This window comes from Diospyros lotus, unplaced genomic scaffold (assembly GCF_014633365.1).
Source record: "Diospyros lotus cultivar Yz01 unplaced genomic scaffold, ASM1463336v1 superscaf3, whole genome shotgun sequence".
Lineage (NCBI taxonomy): Eukaryota > Viridiplantae > Streptophyta > Magnoliopsida > Ericales > Ebenaceae > Diospyros > Diospyros lotus.
The window spans coordinates 226,092-247,570 of record NW_026267106.1 but is presented as its reverse complement, the minus strand read 5'-3'; the positions used below and the strand labels follow the sequence as shown (position 1 = coordinate 247,570).

Genomic DNA, 21,479 nt, shown 5'->3' with positions numbered 1-21,479 from the left:
GAATTTACATTCTATATACCTAGTTTTGACCTACTTAATTTAAAACATTTGGATACTACTTCGTGCCTTTCTTTTCTCTCATCCATCAAGACAATATTGTTTGTAAATAAAACAACATACACCAAGGCAATTATTCTTCGATGTGCTTTGTGAGTTCATCCATCACAAGAGCAAAGAGACAAATGGGCAAAAAATCCTACTGTAATCAAAAAAGCCTTGATATCTTCTCCACAAATCCTAATACTTTGCTTGGCGACACATGTCCTTAATAATATGAATATAAGCAATCCAAACTCCTTTCTTCTCCAACACCTTCTACAAGACATATTTGGAGACTATCATAGCTTTTTCCAAGTATATGAATACTATATGCAAATCTTTTTATCAAAGGGAAGAAATGCATTCGACATTTTGTGCAATTGTAAAATCTCTCTTCAAAGCTAAAGGGAAGCTTTATCTAAAAGCTATAAGACCATCTTTGTTGTATAGCTCAAAATGTTGGGCAATTAATTACCAACATTTGCAAAATATAAGCATAACTAAGATGATGCAACAATGAATGTCCAATCATACAAGAAAAGGAAAAATAAGTGTGAGAAGTTAGAGGTAGAACTCCAACCTGAAAAGCTAGCTTAACAGGTGGAGGGATCTTCCTCCTTATATATAGCCCAGGTCTCCCTTGTGGAGGCGATGTGGGATTCTCAACACTCCCCCCGCCCCACGCCGAAGCTTCTCCAGTAACTGATACATGCCCAAGTGATCGGGCAAGGTACTAGTCCATGACCACGACAGCCAAGGGTTAGCTCTGATACCATGTGAGAAGTTAGAGGTAGAACTTCAACCTGAAAAGCTAGCTTAACAGGTGAAGGGATCATTTTCCTTATATATAACCCAGGTCTCCCTTGTGGAGGCGATGTGGGATTCTCAACAATAAGAAATGAAATTATAGGCAATAAGATAATAAGGTGCCTATTGAAGGTAAGGTGCAAAAGACACAATTAAGGTGGTTTGGATATATTAGTAGAAGAGCAATAGATTGGCGTGTGATACAAGTGGAAAATGGAGGAAGTTTGTAGTAAATATCGAAGCAAAGGCCAAAAGAGGCTTATGACAAACCCTTAAACATGAAATAGGATACAACAACCTTACAGAGAAGGATAAAGACGGTTGGAGGTCTAGAATTATGTAGTACTAGGATTAAACTTTGGGATCGTTGTTGTTGTTCTTGTTGTTCAAATGTTAGATCCATGAATCTAAAATGTTATTGAGATATATTTGTTTCTCTAGATGCTTGAATAGGATAGTCTACTTGTGGTTTCAAACAATTTACTTAATACTCTCATCATAAGTTAAGCATTAGCATTCTAATAAATGCTCTCTACATTAATAAGAAAAATGCCCAAGTGATGGAGGATATTGGAAGCAACCTCTAAAGACATATAAGAAGTGTTAAAATTGGTTTCAAGGCCCAAGCACTGAATTGGGATGTTTTGGCTGAAGAAAAGCCTCTAGTATATCAAGGGGTATTTTTGTCATTTTGCATAATATTTCCTAAAGTTTTGGTAACTCTAATTATTTGTTCGGGTTTCGTTTTATAGTGTTCAGGTTTTATTTATAATATTCTCCAAGCGGGTTAGCTCTACTTTGAAGGGTGGTATGCGTAAAGAGTTACAATTTGAATAATGAAATCCAGTTGCATGAGTTTGGTGGCAGACATGTGGAGGACTGGGAAGTTTCTTCAGATATTATGGCAAAGGCTGAGGCAACTTGGTTTATTGGCAAAACTCTGGGACTGTCCACTATTGGCTATGAATCCAGATTCTGAATTTAATTATTGCTCGAGATCATGCTATTCAAGGGAGAGGGATGAGATAGTAAGAGCAGCATCTGAGTTATCTTTATAATGATTTTGGGTTGCAATATTGTGAGTTGGTTTTCAGAATTTAAGGCTTGCAGTGTTAGGGGGTCAGGGAATGATGAGTGATGGCCATGGGGAGATTGGAAGTATCAGATCATGTTCTATTTTAATGAGTTCTACTCCTGGTCGGATTTTGCAGGTCTTTGTCTATTTAGGTCAGTCTAATGTGTGGTTGGAAATTCAGTGATCCATGTATTTTTTGGCTTCTCCTTGCTGTGCCTTTGATAGTTTGAAGGTTGTCCTAAAGGATGAGTGTATTGAGTTGAGCTGAAGCAGTTTGTTTCTTCATCTTTTCAAGGGCAAGGGCAAATTTGGTTGAACTTGGAAGCAATGGGTCTCCGAGGTCATGTTCCTGTTTTGAATATTCAGTGCAATCAAGCTTCAGGTCAAATTTTGGTCTGGCATCAGTCTCTACTGGCTATTTTTCATTGTCTAAGGGTGATGATTTCTCAATGTTCCTTGGTAGCAATTCTGTTGTTGCAAGGCTTTTGATTTCAGTATCACATTCTCTGTCTAGTCCAGGCTTTCTTGGGGCTGTTCATATTAGGTAGGGTTGTTGTATCGCTGCTTCTACTGGACTTACAAATTGGAAAAGGATTTCCAAATCCTAGTAAGAATAGGATTACTAGAACTCTATAAATATCATTGTAATCTCTTTTTTCCAATAGTAAATGAATGATTATTTTCAGTTTTCTCTAATCATTGATGCTGTCTTTGAATTGTGTGAAGCAATTTTAACCCAAGATGTGACGCCTAAGGTACCCTATGTATGATGCCCAGAATTCTGATTTTCGTAATGTTTCAATTTCAAATTCTGATTTTCGTAACCCTAGTTTCAATTCAGTTTTCAGCCCCCAAAATCCATCTTTTCAGCCTTCTTTTGCTTGAAATTGCAACCCACCAACCCATTACATATCAAAACCCTAGACTTCTCTACAATTTTTCCTAGCCTTCTAACTCTTACCCTAATTAAGGCTCGAATCAGTTGGTATTAGCAGATTCCAGATCCGTCCTACATCTCCAAGATAAACAATTAAACCTTGTAACAGCTTCATAGGGAAAGGAAAATGGCAGGTGGGGAAGGGGGTAATGAGCTTGAAATGGAAAAATAAAGATACTAGTCAGGTATAGCATCCTATTCATGTTTAAACTTGAAAACACTAAGCAATTAATATGAGTTGGAGCTCCTATCTTCCCTAAAGTTCAAGATACTATTGCTACTAAGGTGTTTGTATGCCCTATACCAAAGATGGCTATGCAATTAGGAAGAACAAATATAGCAAAGGATACAACAAGTTTCTCATTGAACTCAGCTACATAATCACTAGGAATGCTTGAATCTGTTGGCAAGAGTAGGACATGCTTTAACAGTCTGCAAAATAAACAGGAAAGAAGATCAATGCAAAAGTGCTTTTATCTAGAATCATAGACCAGGCAAAAAGCTACAGCAGTATTCTAAAGGCATATAATAGAGAAATTACCTATGCAAATCCTCTTTTGATGGAGGAAGAAACAACAGTTTCCTATGTGAGAAACGAGATCTTACTCTTTTTTCCAAGAGCTGATCAGCATCCTGTATGATATACCACTAAATTTATCAGTGTTCTCAAGAAATTGCAGAACATTTTTCCAATCAGCTTTACATGAGTAGCCCATGCATTACTGATGAGTATTCCACTCAAACAGGCCTTTTGAATGCAATTTTGTTTTATTCTTAAGAAGTTTAAAACTCAAGTTCAACAATAGATAACCAAAACTTTATTTTATTTTTTTGGGATAAGTATCATAAATTACTAAACCTAAGTTTCCATGCACTGACATTCAGATTTCAAACCTATTGGATGCTAATGAAGCTCTTAACTTTTGGAAGAAGGAAATATTCACCACATAAAATTATATTAAATGTGAAGCAACTTACCAATCGACAACTCATGCCAACTACAACAGCTTGTGATGCTACAGATTGCATTGCATCTAGCAAGCTATAAAGCAGCCGTTGCTTGCCCTGACAAAGTGTTGGAGGAAAGAAGAGAACAAACCTCAAAACCATAATACCACTCGCAGATGTCTCTACAAGATAGTTTACAAGGACTATCATCCATGTACAGACACAAAATAATCATGCACATACTTGTCACAAGTAACAAAGGAAAAAGAGATGGACAAGGAAGGAGAAGGAGAAGAAGAAGAAAAGAAGAAAAAGATTTAGAGGCCAATGGGAGGTCTGAGCTCAACTTCCAGATCTCAATACTGAGCAAAGAGAACAGAAACCAAATGGGATTAAGGGAATCACACCTGTGCAAATAGGTCAAACTCATCCAACACAAAAATAACTGTTTTATGAGCTAACCCACATTCCCTGCCAACAATTTATCACAAGTGAGTAGCATATACAAAAAGAACAAGAGATTGAAAAATCATAGAATAAAATTAACAAGAGATTGAATTAGAGGACAACAATGGTACATCAGGGACATATTTCAATAGCACACTCACTTTAACATTGCTATCATGAACTGGGAGTTATCATCAAATGATGCCTACAGGAATCATCTCAAGATCAGAAATGCTTACTCAACTGGCTTTAAAATGCAGCATAAGGTCTGAAACAGTAGCCACATTACCATTTTTGAGAACAATAATTCATGCTCTGCACATAATTGTCTAGCAATTTCCTGAAGAAAATTAGACAAGAATGTAAAGAATAGAAAGATAGAAAGTTACATTTTCTAATAGAGAATATCAATACAAAACCCTTATTTTAACTTGAACTTCAAAAGAGGAGCTGTGTGAAATATATTGCATAAACAGACAACTTTGTTTCAGACAACCACAAGCAGATAACATACACCAAAAGTAATTAGTATAGCTGTATGGTTTTGCACCCAGACAGTTAGGAAGGTATTATTTATTCAGGCTTTTCCATGCACTACTTTACATGGTCTGTCAACCTCCTCTCCCTTGAGTTTAGGATTCCAGCCAAATGTTATGAAATTCAGAAAACGTTTCTTTGTTTCTCTGAAATAATGCTGTCAGATTTATGAACAGTGATTCAGTAGCAATATATAGTTACATAATTTTGCAGCGAAATGAATTGGCTTAAATTCAGTGACTTCCAGGCATATCACCATGAAAGGGAACTTAAATTTAATGCAATACGCATGGCAAGGGATCAAGTTAGTGGAAACAACTGTATCTGAGAAGCTTAACCTTGAGTGCGCAGTTGTCATCACTATGTAAAAGCCCATCCAGTTTTATCTGAAATCATCAAAAGATTACTTAGGCAATCAGAAGAACATCAAATAAGAAAATACTTACATGTTCAAGAAAACTAATAAGACACCACTACAATCATAGAATTTAGAAAAACATAATCAGATTTTTTTGGCATTCAACGTTAACAAACCTAAGGATCTCTCACTTTTCTTTTCAAAGGGGGTAACCAGCTAGGCAATTTGGAAGCTATTCCAGAATTCCCAATGACTCACCCTCAAAATAACACTTCAATAACATTGAGAACTTGAGATCAATGTCACGACCCCAAAGGCAGGTAAGGGCATGGATGTAATTGGTGGTTAGGGGGCAAGGCTGTAATTAGCCAGGTATTGTAATAAGCCTAGTTGTACTTAAAGATTGTAGCTTTAACAACTTGTACTCTTGCGGTTACAACTGTAAGGCTGCCTATAAAAGGGTTAACAGGTGCTGAGGATGGGATTTATGCAATTGAATAGAACATAAATCTTTCCCTCCAAATTCTCTCCCTCTCTTTTCCTCTCAATTCTCCCTCCTTTCAAATTCTATCTCTCCCTCCAATTTGAATTCTACGACTACTTAATTTCCCAAACTGCATAAGTCTCAGATCTGAGACTGTCATTTGGTATTAGAGTTGGACGTCCTCAGAGATTGAAGGCGAAGCCCGTTTGAGCAGAATCGATGGCGGAAGGCACTCGTATGAAGCAATTGGAGACGCACATGGAGGTGCTAGAGTTTGGAATGAACCAAACTCACGAAGATATTGCGCAGGGCAAGGAAGATCAAGTCACTGCCAAAAAGGCGATGCAGCGGGAACTAGAGAAGCACCAGGAGACCATTGATTAGTACGGGCAAAAAATTCATAGCATATTCAATATGCTCTTTGCCCTTCCGCAATTCAGGCTGTCGCCTGAATTCCCACCCTGATCGACGACAAATCCAAGCCATTCCGGCCACGGGATACTCCCACGACCTAGCATTGGGTGAGCCAAGTGAGCCGTCAAAGGCGGACACCGGGACACCAGTAAGAGGTTCGAATTCTCACACTACTACTTCCACTCCTATGCCTCATTTGGAGATTCCCTTGTTTGACGGATCCAAGCCAAGGTGGTGGATCCATCAATATGAGAGATTTTTTCAGTTGTATAATGTGCCCGAGGTGTAGAGTGTCATGGCAGCGGTGTATCTTAATGATACTACCAATTCCTGGTATCAAGGGTGGACCAAGGTGAGGGAGGAGGAGGTTGGATGGAATGAGTTCATGGAAGAGCTACGTGTCTAAGGTTCGGGGAGAAGAACATGTCAGATGTGATTGAGGAGTTCAAGATGTTAAAGCAAACGGGAACGGTGATTGACTACTTGGACAAATTCAAAGAATTAAGGGCTCTTATGTGGAATGCATAGCCATACCTGACGAAGCAATATTTTGTATCAAATTTTGTGAGTGGCCTTAGAGGAGAATTATGATCTATGGTCAAAATGATGTTGCCTACCACTGTGAGGCAAGCCGTGGAGAAGGCCAGGCTTCAAGAACTGACGCTAGAGGCCATCTTTGGGAGGGGTAAGCCGTGGCTTAGGAGTAATGTGAACCCTCCACAACCTATGGGGGTGAACATGAAGGGGATGAATGCTGGATTAGCATTGGGACCCCCTAAGACAAATTACAATAACGTGAAGGGTACTACAATTGAGCAAAGAAGGCAGCTCGAGCTCTGTTACTGAACAAATTTGGTTCCTAAAGTATGGAACCTAGAAACGAGAGACTGATTTGGTGGAAATCCAAAACATAATTGATTTCTCATGAAATAAGAATTATATACAGCTTTCTATGTTATCAATTCCTAATTTCTAGTAGATAATAAGCAACATAATTGAGAATATTTATAAGATAATTTACAAATCTACTCCTATAATTTCTCCTACTTGATTAGGAGACTTATCTTGTTTTTTATCTTTTTATTTCTCCTCCTTTATCTTGATGCGCCAGCCCACAACCGAAGCCCACATCAACAGTAATCTTCTTCTTTGCTTTGGACTCTTTTTTACTTTGAGGTTCCCTCGGATCCTAGGAATCTCCAACACCCCCCCTCAAGCTAAGGAATAGATATCTCTCATTCCTAGCTTATCAATAAGGATCTCAAAACTAGGTCTTGACATGGCTTTAGTCAACACATCTGCTATCTGCTCTGTTGTAGGAATTAAAGCAAATTTATGCCTCCTTCATTAATTTCTCTTTGGATGAAGTTGCGATCAATCTTGACGTGTTTCATTCTATCATGCTATACTGGGTTATTAACAATGCATATGGCTGACTTGCTGTCACTATATAGTTTCGTTGGTTGAGTCAGGGGTATTTGTAGGTCCTCCATAAGCCTCACCAGCCAAATAAGCTCACATATGCCTTGAGCTATTGCCCTAAATTCTGCTTTTGCACTGCTTCTTGCCACTACTGATTGTTTCTTGCTTCTCCATGTAACTAGGTTTCCCCATAATTTAGTGCAAAATCCTGATGTTGACCGACTATCTATTACTGATCCAGCCCAATCTGGATCAAAAAACCCTTCAGCCCCTCTTTCATCGCTCTTTTGAAACAACAGTCCCTTACCAGGAGTTCCTTTTAAGTATCTCAATATGTGATACACAGTCGTCATATGTTGTTGGATTGGAGCATGCATATACTGGCTAACAATACTCATTGCATATTCTATATCTGGGCGAGTTAGGGAGAGATAGATTAACCTCCCTACGAGTCTTTGATATCTATCTTTATCAACCACCAAGTCATCATCCTTTTTCACATATTTCCAATTTCTTTCTAGTGGAGTATACCTAGGTTTGCATCCCAACATTCCAGTTTCTTTTAAGAGATCAAGAGCGTATTTTCGTTGGAGATAACTATACCTAGTTTGCTCCTTGCTACTTCCATTCCAAGAAAGTACTTCATTTCACCCAAATCTTTGACTTCAAATTCTTCTTTCAATTTCTGTTTCAAGGCTACTATCTCATGAGTATCATCTCCTGTAATGATTATATCATCTACATACACAATTAAGATACACTTTTTTCCATTAGCAGCATGTTTAACAAAGAGAGTATGGTCGGCATCACCTTGTTTGTATCCAAATTTAATGAGAGTAGAGCTGAATTTTTTGAACCATGCCCTTGGGGACTGTTTCAATCCATAAAGAGATTTTTGTAATTTGCACACCTTTCCACTTTCTTCAGTATCAAAACCAGGTGGAATCCGCATATATACTTCTTCTTCTAACTCCCCATTCAAGAATGCATTTTTTATGTCAAATTGAAGCAATTCTCAATCCATATTTACTGCAATAGATAACAGTACTCTTATAGAATTTAGTTTTGCGACTGGTGCGAATGTCTCCTCATAATCTATCCCATAGGTTTGAGAGAAACCTTGGGCAACCAGCCTAGCCTTGTATCTGTCCACACTCCCATCTGATTTGTATTTGATGGTGAATACCCATTTGTAGCCTATAATCTTCTTGTTTTCCAGAAAGTCAACAACTTCCCATGTGTGGTTGCCTTTTAGTGCCTTCATCTCTTCCATCACTGCCTCTTTCCACTTGGGATCATTTAATGCCTCTTGAATATTCCGAGGTATAGCAACTGTATCTAAATTAGTGGTGAAAGCCTTGAATTCGGGAGATAACCTGGAATATGTCAAGTAATTTGAAATATGATGCTTTACACATGATCTTACCCCTTTTCTAACAGCAATCGGGAGATGCAAGTCACTGTCAACAGCTGTAATTTCTTCCTCATTCACTGGACTTTCCCTCGGTTCTAGCAGTTGGCAGTTTTGAGGAGCTGGTTGTTTACCTCTTCTTGAGTAGACTTGTATTGGCTTTTCTAGATTCAAGTTGTCCCCTAAATCAGTTTCCATAGATTCAACTGGGATTTGGGGTTCTTGAGGAGATAATAGACTCGGGTGATTAGGTTTAGAGCATACTAGCTGGGAAGGATCAGCTACAGCAATTTGATTAAAAACATTATTTGGGTTAAGCTGAGGTATAGGTAATGAAATAGGCATAGGTACTGCTGGATCCCAATGATTATCTTTCAATTGTAGAGAGGTATTTGAGTAATATGACTCACTCTCCATAAATGTTACATCACAAGAGATGAAGACTTTTTGTGATGTAGGGCAGAAACATTTATAACCCTTTTGGGTAGGAGAATACCCAATGAATATGCACTTTAATGCTCTTGGTTCAAGTTTATGCTGATTTGGACTGGTTTGATGGACATACACCACACATCCAAGAACTTTGGGAGGAAGAGTATTTAGAATACGAGCATGGGGAAAGATGGAAGTGAGATTATGTAGTGGGACTTGGTACTTCAAGACTTTGGTAGGCAATCTATTAATTAGATAGGCAGCTGTTAGAACTGCCTCCCCCCAATATCTATTAGGCATGAAACTTGTGAACATAAGAGATCTAGCCACCTCAAGCAAGTGTCGATTTTTCCTTTCAGCTATTCCATTTTGTTGAGGGGTATAGGGACAAGTGCTTTGATAGAAGATCCCATTGGTAGTAAGATATTGGGTAAACGAGTGAGAGAAGTATTCCCGGCCATTGTCAGTCCTAAGGATACAAATAGAGGACTGGAAGACATTTAAAATGAGTTTATGGAAAGTTTGAAAGATTGCACATGCCTCAAATTTTTCTTTCATCAAGTATACCCAACACACTCTTGTGTGGTCATCAATAAAAGTTATAAACCATCTTGCCCCATTTAGATTTGGTACTCTAGCCAATCCCCATATATCACTATAGATCAAATAAAACGGTTTAGAAGGAGTATAGAGGACTGATTGATAAGTACTATGAGTTTGTTTAGCAAGGATGCAATGATCACACTTAAGTACCACTTTTTCTTTATTGATAAATAGGTTAGGGTACAAGTGTTTCAAATAGGAAAAACTAGAATGACCAAGGCGTTTATGCCATAACAAAATTTCAGAATCTGAACTAACCATAAGAGAAAACCTATGAGAAACTTGACTAAGAGACTCCTTATTATCAGAAAGCCAATAAAGTCCCTCCTTCTCCTCAGCACTGCCAATCACCTTCCCCGAGGATCGGTCATGAAAAATGCAATATGAATGAAAGAATGTTACAATACAATCCAAGTCTCTCGTTAGTTTGCTTACTGATAACAGATTACAACTTAGGTTTGGCACATGCAATACTGATTCAAGTAATAAATCAGCAACACAAACACTTCCCTTTCCTTTCACCAATGATTGAGTCCCATCAGCCATCAAAACAGTTAGATCCTTATCTCCTATCTGAAAATTATCAAGAGTAGTAGTAGATCCGGTCATGTGGTCGAATGCCCCGGTATCTACTACCCAATGACTCTTATTCATTCTCCTAGCAACCAGAGAAAGAAACTGACCTTTTGTGCCATAGATGCTGAATAATTTGGTGCTGCCTCATCTGATTCCTTTGCAATATATGAGCTTTGTAACAGTTTCTATAAGAAGTCAATTTGATCATTAGTTAATCCCATACCTATTCCTTTTTCACTAGTGGGTACACTTGCTGCAGCATAAGCCGATCTGTCCTTCTTTGGTTTCGGTTTCCAATTTGGGGGTTTCCCATGCAGCTTCCAGCATGTACTCTTGGTGTGATAAGGCCGATTGCAATGTTCACACCATTGCTTATCCTTTGGAATGTCTTCCTTTCTTGCAACAGTAAGGGCCGATCCTGAATTAGGTTCGGTTGTTGGTAGCATAACCCTTTTCCTGCTTTCCTCCCATCTAACCTCGGCAAACACCTCCCGAAGAGATGGTAAAGGCTTTATATCCAATAACCTTCCTCTTACCTCATCTAAATCTGGATTGAGCCCTTGGAGAAAATCAAAAATTCTCTCTTTTTCCAGCATTTTGCTATACTTTTGGCTATCATCTGCACACTTCCAGCTAGGATCATAAAATAGATCCATCTCCTACCATAGTTCCACTAGGTTATTGTAGTATTGAGTCACTCCAAGATTGCCCTGCTTGATATTCCGAATTGCAGCCCTAATCTCAAAGCATTGGGTTGTATTTTCGAGATCAGAATAGATTTCTTGAACAGCCTCCCACACTTCTTTGGCTGTTTTGTAAAATAGATAGGGTCGGCCTATCTTGGGCTCCATTGAATTGATAATCCAAGCCATTAAAATCGAATTTTCTATCTCCCATCTTTGATATTCTACTGAATTTTCTGGTGGAGTTTGGATTGTACCTGTGAGGTAGCCATATTTCCCTTTGCCTTTAATCACCAAGGTTACGGATTGAAACCATTCTCTAAAGTTTCTTCCGTTCAACCTATGTTGGGTGATATGCAAAGTGTGACTATCCAATGAAAGAGTGGTGTTAGGCGCTCCAGCAATTGAAGTCGCTGGTTGTTGAAGATCCGAACTCAAGGAAGACTCCGTTGCAGTTGGGGCTGCATTCTCACGGTCTTGAGGCTCCATCTGATTCGGATCTTTGGACTAAGAAGAGCCGAGCTCTGATACCATGAAGAAATTTGGTTCCTAAAGTATGGAACCTTGAAACGAGAGACTGATTTGGTGGAAATCCAAAACATAATTGATTTCTCATGAAATAAGAATTATACACAACTTTCTATGTTATCAATTCCTAATTTCTAGCAGATGATAAGCAACATAATTGAGAATATTTACAAGATAATTTACAAATCTACTCTTATAATTTCTCCTACTGGATTAGGAGACTTATCTTGTTTTTTATCTTTTTATTTCTCCTCCTTTATCTTGATGCGCCAGCCCACAACCGAAGCCCACATCAACAGCAATCTTCTTCTTTACTTTGGACTCTTTTTTACTTTGAGGTTCCCTCGGATCCTAGGACTCTCCAACAGTTACAAATGCGGTGATAATATGGACCAGGCCACTAGTGCAAATGACAACTCTTGAAGATGGAAGGCAAAGAAGAGGAGGATGATGAGGAAGAAAGGGAGGTCAATGAGAAAGACAGGGAGTTGGCAGGGGAGGCAGAGGTAAAAGATGACGAAGGGTAGATATCCTTCCATGCATTGAAAGGAGAGCCTACGGGGAAGATAATAAAATTCAAGGGACAAGCCGGAAGGAAAAAGTTTATGGTCCTCATAGATAGTGGCAGTACACATAGCTTCCTTAGTGAAGCTATTACCACTGATCTACAATGTGAGTTGGTGGCCACCACACCGTTGTCTGTCACGGTGGTCAATGGTAACCGTATGTTTAGCCACTACAAATGCGCGAATTTCAAGTAGCTCATGCAAGGACAGGAGTTCTCGATGGACCTAAGGGTGTTAGAATTAGGGGGTTGTGATATAGTGTTGAGGGTGGACTGGATGAAGACCATTAGTCCTCTGACGTTTGACTTTAATAAGCTAGAGGTGACAGTTGAGGTGGATGGCAAGAAGTAAACATTGGGTGGGAAGTCTGGAGACAGGGGAATGCAAGGTGATCATAGGGAAGAAATTACAGAAGTTGCTTAAAAAGAGGAAGTTCCACATTTCCCAGTTATTCTCCATTCAAGCTGTGGAAATGGAGGAAGAAGGTGACAAGGGGACAAAGGGCAATGAGCAGCAAATAGTGGAACCTACACGATCTCGAGAAGAGGTAACCCCCTTAGACACACTCAATGAACTTTTGATTGAGTTTAAGGAATTGTTTGTTGAGCCTACCTCTCGTCCCCTTACTTGAGCCTTGGACCATACCATCCCTTGAAACCCAATTCAGAACCAGTTAATATAAAGCCTTACCATTACCCACCCATACAAAAATCAAAAATCAAAAGACAAGTCAAACAAATGCTTTCCTCCTTGATCATCCAACCCAGTCAGAGCCCCTTTGCATCACCTGTCCTATTAGTAAAAAAGAAATATGGTACCTAGCGGTTTTGTGTGGATTACCACCAGGTCAACTCCCTAACCATTACAAACAAGTTCCCTATTCCTATTATTAAAGATTTAATGGATGAATTACACAGGGCAACCATTTTTTCTAAGTTGGACTTGTGATCTGGGTACCATCAAATCAAGATACACCCTGCAAACGCCCCAAAAACCACATTTCGTACCCACCAAGGCCTTTATGAATTCCTTGTGATGTCGTTTGGGCTCACTAATGCCTCGGCTACCTTCCAAGCCTTAATGAACCAATTATTTGCCCCTTACCTAAGAAAAATCATATTAGCATTCTTTGATGACATACTAATATATAGCCCTAACCTGGAACTTCATGTCTCCCACCTAAGGACAACATTCCAAATCCTTAAACACAATCAATTGTATATCAAGATGTCCAAATGCTTGTTTGCATAGAAGGAGGTTGAGTATTTGGAGCATGTAATATTGGGGAAAGGAGTTAGCACGGATCCAAGAAAGATCTCTGCTATGACTGAATGGCCGCAGCCTACTACTGTGAAGGAATTGAGAGGATTCTTGGGACTAATAGGGTACTACCGAAGATTTGTCCCACACTATGGGATAATTAGTGTAAGCCCTAACCGAGTTACTAAAGAAGGATAAGTTCCAATGGAATTCCAAGGCTAAAGTGGCATTCACAGCCCTCAAGGAGGCAATGACAAGAGCCCCGACATTAGCTCTCCCTTTGTGATCGAGACAGATGCTAGTGATGTAGGGGTGGGTGCAGTGCTGATGCAAGGGGGCAGACCGCTGGCATACCTTAGTCAAGCCTTAGCCCCAAGGATTTGGGACTAAGTGTATACGATAAGGAGTTATTAGTAGTCTTAGTGGCAATGGACAAATGGAGGCACTACCTGGAGGGGGGCCCTTTCATTATTAAGACTGATCATGACAGTCGGAGGCATTTGTTACGGCAGACTACACACCCAGCTCCAGAGGGAGGGGGTATCTAAGCTACTGGGCATGGATTACACAATCCACTATAGGAAAGGGAAAGAAAATAAGGTGGTCAATGCACTGTCCAAAAGGGAGGGACAAGCTAGTTGTAGTGCTATTACAACTGTCGTCCCTGATTGGGTAAGGGAGATCACAGAAAGCTATGAGCTCACTGAGTGGCTTAAGGAACTGCAAGAGCAGCTGGCAGTGAATCTCACAGGGAGCAACGGATATACCATGGTACAAGGGCTGATCAGATATCATGATCGGATAGTGGTGGCAAATGATCAGGGTCTCAAAAGAAGGATTCTGCAATCCTTGCACAACTCTCCTTTAGGGGGCCATTCAGGAATCCGGGCTACCTACCACAAGGTAAAACAAATGTTCTTTTAGCCAGGGTTTAAGAGGGAAGTAGTGGTATTTGTGTTGTCTTACCCTACCTATTAGAGGTGCAAGCACAAGCATGCGGCATTACCAGGACTCCTCCAGCCATTGGCCATTCCAGAACATGCTTGGGAAGGGGTGTCCATGGACTTCATTGAGGGCCTACCCAAATCATAAAGCAGGGACGTTATACTGGTAATTGTGGATAGATTAAGTAAGTTTGCATACTTTGTAAGCCTCACCCACCCATTCATAGCCCAAGAAATGTCTCAACAATTCCTTGACTTGGGAGTTAAGATTCATGGGGTCCCAAGATCAATAGTGTCCGATAGGGATAAAATTTTTACAAGCCATTTTTTGCAGGAGCTATTTAAAGGCTTGGGGGTAGGGCTGCACATGTCCACGGCTTACCATCCGGAAAGGGATGGGAAAATGGAGAGTGAACCAATGTTTAAAATCCTACCCACGGTGTATGCGTTTTACCAAGCCCAAGAGTTGGAACAGATGGTTATCTATGGAATAGTGGTGGTACAATTCAAGCTGCCACAGTGCCATCAAGAAGTCCCCATTCGAGACATTATTTGGGTATCCAGCCCCTCTTACCTGCCCTAATGAATGCCCACACAACAGTGCCTGTCATGGAAGAGTATTTACAACAGAAATAGAGGATGGCACAGCTATTGAGGAAGGAACTAACTATAGCCCAGAACTAGATGAAGCAAGTGGCTGATAGAAGAAGAAGTGATAGGGAATTTAATGTGGGTGATCGAGTATATCTGAAGGTTAAAAGGTTCCTCCAGCACTCTTTCTCGTCGACCCCTGCCTCTAAGCTAAGCCCCAAGTACTTTGGGCCATACACGGTGCTTGCTAAAGTAGGCAAGGTAGCCTACAGACTGCAATTTCCTAAAGGAACACCCACTCATCTAGTGTTCCACGTGTTACTGTTGAAAAAGGCAATGGAGCCTACAGCCTCAATTAGCCCCCATCTTCCACCAGTGGACAAAGACAAAGAGGTGACCATGGAGCCCCAAGCCATTATGGATCGTAGGATCATCTATAAGGATACTGTGCCCCTAACCAAAGTGCTAGTCCAATGGAGCCACCTGCACCCAGATAATGCAACCTAGGAGTACCTACCGGACCTGCTGAAATAGTACCCCCGAGCAGCCCAACTACTGTCCTTTCTTAGAAACAAGAAAGATCTTAAAGGGAGGGGAAATGTCACGACCCCAAAGGCAGGCAAGGGCAGGGATGTAATTGGTAGTTGGGGGGCAAGGCTATAATTAGCCTGGTATTGTAATAAGCCTAGTTGTACTTAACGGTTGTAGCTTTAACAACTTGTACTCTTGCAATTACAATTGTAAGGCAGCCTATAAAATGGTTAACAGGCGCCGAGGATGGGATTTATGCAATTGAATAGAATATAAATCTTTCCCACCAAATTTTCTCCCTCTCTTTTCCTCTCAATTCTCCCTCCTCCTTTCAAATTCTTTCTCTCCCTCCAATTTGAATTCTACGACTACTTAATTTCCCAAATTGCATAAGTCTAAGATCCGAGACTTATCCCAAACCTCTACAATTAGGACTCATATAACTTACCAGGCGGCAACCTTGCCCATCAAATAACGTGTGTTTGAAAACACTGATAATTCATAAGTGTGCCAACAGATGGATGATTGAGCTTCCACTTCCATCCATTGAATTGTAACCTTATTATAAACTCTCCTGAAGTGGAAAAATCCAAAATAACCTACTAAATAGACCTCAAGAATTTGAGAGACCACATTACAGCTGACCCCAAGTTTTTTAAGGGGAAGCTACTATCATGAAAAAATTAGAATCTCCTCAACTTAACTAGACTCTAATAACCAGATGGGATAGACACAAGGGTGGAGCCACATGAGGCCCAGTCGAGGCAGTTGCCCCCACTGGGATAGAATTTTTTTAAAAAAAAAAATATTTTTTACAATGATTTACTACTAGAAATAAAGAAAGTTATATTATACTTCAATACTAGAAATAAAAAAAGTAAGTATTGAAGAAAGCAAGTATATAATGGCCCAGTAGTAACCATCACAACATTTTTTACAATTTGCTCCAAATTTTATTTTTTCACAATAATGATGCAAAGAAAGCAAGTATTGAAGAAAATTGTGAAGTAAAAAAAGTAAGTATGGAGGAAATTTATATTGAAGAAAATGAACAGTTAACAAAGCAAGTATTGAGCAAATTGATGTTGCACAACTTCCTATGGATCCCAGGTTAAGAACTACAATAATAGATTACAATGTTAATCTTCGAGATCAAATTAGAAGAGCCGACTTGCAAAGAGGTATGTGTTAACCTCGAAATCAAGATGATTCATTCCAACTAAGTTCATTGAATTTGGTGATTGGTTGGAATATAGTATAAGCAAAGATGCCACATTTTGCTTATACTATTATCTTTTTAAAACAAATAATGGGGAACAAGGAGGTGGTGATTCTTTTGTGAAAGAAGAATTCAGTAATTTTTTTTTAAAAAAAAAAGATAGACTTTAAGTTCATGTTAGAGATGCCAATAATGCACACAATTAAACTCGAAACAACTATGAAGTTTTAATGAATCAAGAGCAAAATATTGAGAGAGTTTTCTTCAGGCAGTTAGAACAAACACTATATGATTATTGAATTCGTCTGAATGTATCAATTGATTGTGTTCAACTTCTTCTACAACAAGGACTAGCCTTTCGTGGTCATGACGAATCTAAAAATTCAAATAATCAAAGTAACTTTCTTGAACAATTGCAATTTCTTGTATGAAAAATCGCAAGGAACAATTGTAAAAAGTTTTTACATTTTAATATTATCATTATTATCTTATTTTTGAAATTATATTTTTTATATTTAAGTTTGCCCCCACAGAATCAAAATCCTGGCTCCACCCGATAGACACCTCTTGCACAAAGGAGATAAAGCTCCTTCAGACAAATTCAAATCAAGGATTAAACAAGTTTTATCATTATAAAAGGCAGGGCATCATTCGAGGACATTTAGCTGACTTGAGCATTGTCCTTGGCCAGAAAGAGGTAGAGACGGCTCATTGTTCCATCTAGTTTCAGGGTAATTCTACCAAGACTCACAGCATATGATCCGGATCCAGCCAACATTCACACTAATTGTAGGAATCATTCTCCCAAATCTCCTCCAATAAAAATTCAAATCTTCCAAGGGCGGCCTACAGGAACATATTTCTATACTAACATGGTATCCATTTTCTTTTGTTGAAGATGCAGAAAGTTGAGAAATCGTAGGAATGTGTGCAGTTAGATGAAACATACCACTGATATCATGTCAGGATATTCTTTCAACAGATCTTCAAGAACAAGGTCCACCACCTAACACGGTAAATAAGCAAGCAGACCAATAAATTCAAGACCAAACAACTTAAAAGTGATTAAGAAACACGAGCATTCAACTTTTGACATCCTAATGCAAATCAATGAAAAAGGAGGCATATTACCGCCATTTTTCCGCAGCCACGGGGACCAAGAAGCAGAACCGAATTGTTACATGCCTCAGTGACCGAACTCGATATTATAAATTTCAACTTGCTGAAATTGCAAAAGGAAAACAGAAATGGTGAAAAAAGATATAATGAATACTCGAATTTATTTATGAAATTTATTGCGATTAGACAGGAAACGGTGAAACCCGGTTGAATAGGAGGGTTGCGATAAAAAAAAAAAAAGAAATCATGAAAATTTTCTCTTTCTTTTCCCTGCATTCCAAAGCAACAAATAGAAGGGTTTAGGGATTCGGATTCGGATAGATGGGAAAATTGGATTGGACCTGAAGTTGCTGTGTGGGGAATCGGAGAAAGGAGAGAAGACGAATTTAGGACTGCAGATACGACGTCGGAGGAAGATTAGGGCTTCCGCTGCTGGGTTTGCTGCTCCCATTGATTTCCTTTCTCTCCCTCTGCGAGGAGATACGGTCTATGAGGAAGTATAAAATGGCGGGAAAAATAGCAGCGTGTGGGTGTGGGTGTGGGGCTGTGAAAAGAGTGAACTGGAAACGTTTTTGCCAGTGACCGGCTCAATGGCCAGTGCTACTGTTAGTGCCATCTACACCCATCCAAATAAAATAGGAAAAAATGGGCTCCATGATATGGCCAATGGCTTAAATGGAGGTAGTAAGAGCAAATTTCCAAAAATATTATAATTTTTAAAAATAATTTAACAAATTACTATAGGTTCAAACATATTAACTCATTAGAGTAAGATTAAGGGGTCTGTCGCGTCATTGGCAAGGATGTAATTAGTGCTAGGAAATCAGGGGCATTTTTGTAAATCTAGAAGGTAAAAGCTATAGGAAATTGTATTCGCAGCTACTTTTTGGCTCTTCACAACTATTAAAAATTTATTTTTATTCTTTTATTTTTTGTAACCAATTTAATAACTTTTTGCAGCCAATGTTTTTCAAAAATACTCTATTCCACATAGTTCACACACATTCATCTCTATAACACATCTTCAAACCTCAACAATTTCGATTCACAAATACAAATTTTGATCCACAAATACAAGCTTCACGAGACAATTTTACAAAATAAAAAACACATATATACATACATAAACACATATATATAATACAGACACACACAGATATATATTCTATTCGGCCACTTTCTCTCTCGTCAGCAGCCATACGTAGTTGCCCAAATACAAAAAAAATTTCACAATGGGCGAACACAAAAAAAAATATATGAAAATAAATAATCAGATACTATATATATATATATATATGTATACAAAGACACACATACATATATATACACACACAAACATATAAATATATGCACATATACATATACATATATATATATAGGAAGAATCACCCCCCGAACCCTAGAGTTCAGGGCGCTTGAAGGTCCTCAAACTCCAGCGTTCGGGAGCCTTAATGGCCCCCTAACCCCTGTGTTCGGGGCACACTGAAGGCCCCGAACGCTGGGGTTCAGGAGCCAGCATTTTGCATGTATGCCCATGGAAACACTCCATGCGAGCAACTTCATGGGGGAAAGCAGTACTACTATTTGTAGGCCTCTATCTGGTCGCACTGGGTGTTGGTGGAATAAAAGGTTATCTTTCTCCACATGGAGCAAAGCAGTTTGATAAGAATACACCAATGGGAAGGAAACAGAGATCGAGCTTCTTCAACTATTTTGTGTTCTCCCTCTCTTGTGGGGCTCTAATTGCTATAACTTTTGTGGTATGGGTAGAAGACAAAAAAGAATGGCAATGGGGTTTTGGGATCGCCACAGCAACAATATTGCTCTTCATCCCAATCTTTCTCCTTGGCTCTCCAACCTATAAAACCAAAATTCCAGCAGCCTTATTACCACAATATTCAAGGTAGGATCATAGAAGTAGCTTTAGTCTAGCCTCATGAACTGCACGTTGATGTCTACCCCAAAAAAGACCTTTTAATGTAATTACTTTTTTATTGCAACAAGTTTTGGCTGCAGAGGTATAATTAGCCAGCCATGTATCGTACTAGGTGTTGTTATCTTCCATTTTCACATTATTAAGAGAAAGAGACAGAAGCCACCGCTGAAAATATCAAGCAAACCAGAGCTTCTAGATTACTAGCTTCGTCATTCTAATTCTTAGAAATTGGCTTCCTCGCTATGAATTATATTTGTACATGGTTCATTTATAACCACACCTAGAGATATATATATATGCACACACACACACATATATAGAGAGAAAGGAAGCGGCTGCCATGGCTACCCATTGTAATACCTTTGATGAGCCATGATAAAATTATCAATTAAGAGAATAATGGAATATGAAAATTTTCATAATTGTCCTTGAATCAAAGAGAATGCACATAATATATAGGATGCCTTAAGAAGGGCAAAACGGTAATTTGGAGTCCCATCCCATAAAGGTAAGTTATTTTTGTGGAGAAAATATTTATATATTGGAGAATTAATTTTGGGAGAATTTAATTCTTCTTTAAATGTATGGAAAAATGAATGGATAATTAGTAATTAAAATGGAAGCCAAGTAGGGTAGATTGGTGACACTTGGCAAGATCTCATGAAAGGGATTTAATTGAAATATAGGAATAAGAAATTAGTTGGATTAAGTGTAAGTAGGACACTTGGCATGACCTTGTGAAGCAAGAATGAGATTAAAAGTAATTCAAAAAGAAAAGGAAAATAGTCTCTCAAGTATTAAATGAGAGTCATTATGGTGTGAATTAAATAAATTATTTATTAAATAGAAATTAGTCATGCATTTATGTGGAAAAATAGTGGATTAAAGTAAATGCAAATTAAAATGGAATATGTCTTTCAAGAGTAATTTAAATTAAATCAAAAATAAATAGATACTAGTCTCCATTAAATGCTTGAAAATCTAGAGGATTTAAATTAAAGGAGAAATGTTGGAAAATAATTAATCTTGAAATTAGTCAATATTTATTAATTTTAGAAATTGGGTAATTATGGGAGCTTTGATCCAATGGTTGAGGATTTAGCTTGGAAATTATCAAGATCTAATGGCTCCAATTGATTCTTGAAAGTGGCATGGATTGCCAAATTTGTAAATAAATAAATATCTAATGAGCCTAATAAAAAGAATGAATGACGGAGATTTAGTCTCTAGTTTTTCATCAAGGGTGGAGATTTAAAGAGACTAGGTGGCAATGATTGTGTTTTTCTAGAGAGTAGAGATTAGTTCCTTTAAAAATCAAATGCTAGGATTGAGTTTATCAAAAGCATAAGGATTGTGCTTGTATTTGAGGGTTGAGATTGAGTCTCTTAAATCAAAGAAAAACCAAGGGCTAAGATGGAATCTTGAGTTTTGGCATGGATTGAGTAGGAAATCTCTATAAATAGGGAGTTGAGATTCTAGTTCAAAGTTTTCCCACATGTTAAGAGATTGAAAGAAAGGAAGAAGAAGACTAGGAGAAGGAAGAAGAAAGGCAAGCAAGAGGTAAGCTTAAGCCTTCTTTCCCTCTCATGTAGTAGTTTTTATTTTGTTTATA

At 38.6% G+C, this 21,479-nt stretch overlaps 1 protein-coding gene across 1 annotated transcript; it reads right to left on the bottom strand.

Moving 5' to 3' along the window:
* Window positions 1–2,991: 2,991 nt before the first annotated feature.
* LOC127793435 (origin of replication complex subunit 4-like) lies at window positions 2,992–18,546 on the bottom strand. The gene is made up of 10 exons (XM_052324163.1): window positions 18,273–18,546; window positions 17,944–18,034; window positions 17,762–17,818; window positions 5,129–5,176; window positions 4,543–4,593; window positions 4,415–4,458; window positions 4,214–4,277; window positions 3,837–3,923; window positions 3,400–3,491; window positions 2,992–3,290 (listed from the first exon to the last, which is right to left on the bottom strand). The coding sequence occupies exons 1-10, from the start codon at window positions 18,380–18,382 to the stop codon at window positions 3,122–3,124; spliced, it is 813 nt and encodes a 270-aa protein (XP_052180123.1). The 5' UTR covers window positions 18,383–18,546; the 3' UTR covers window positions 2,992–3,121.
* Window positions 18,547–21,479: the final 2,933 nt, after the last annotated feature.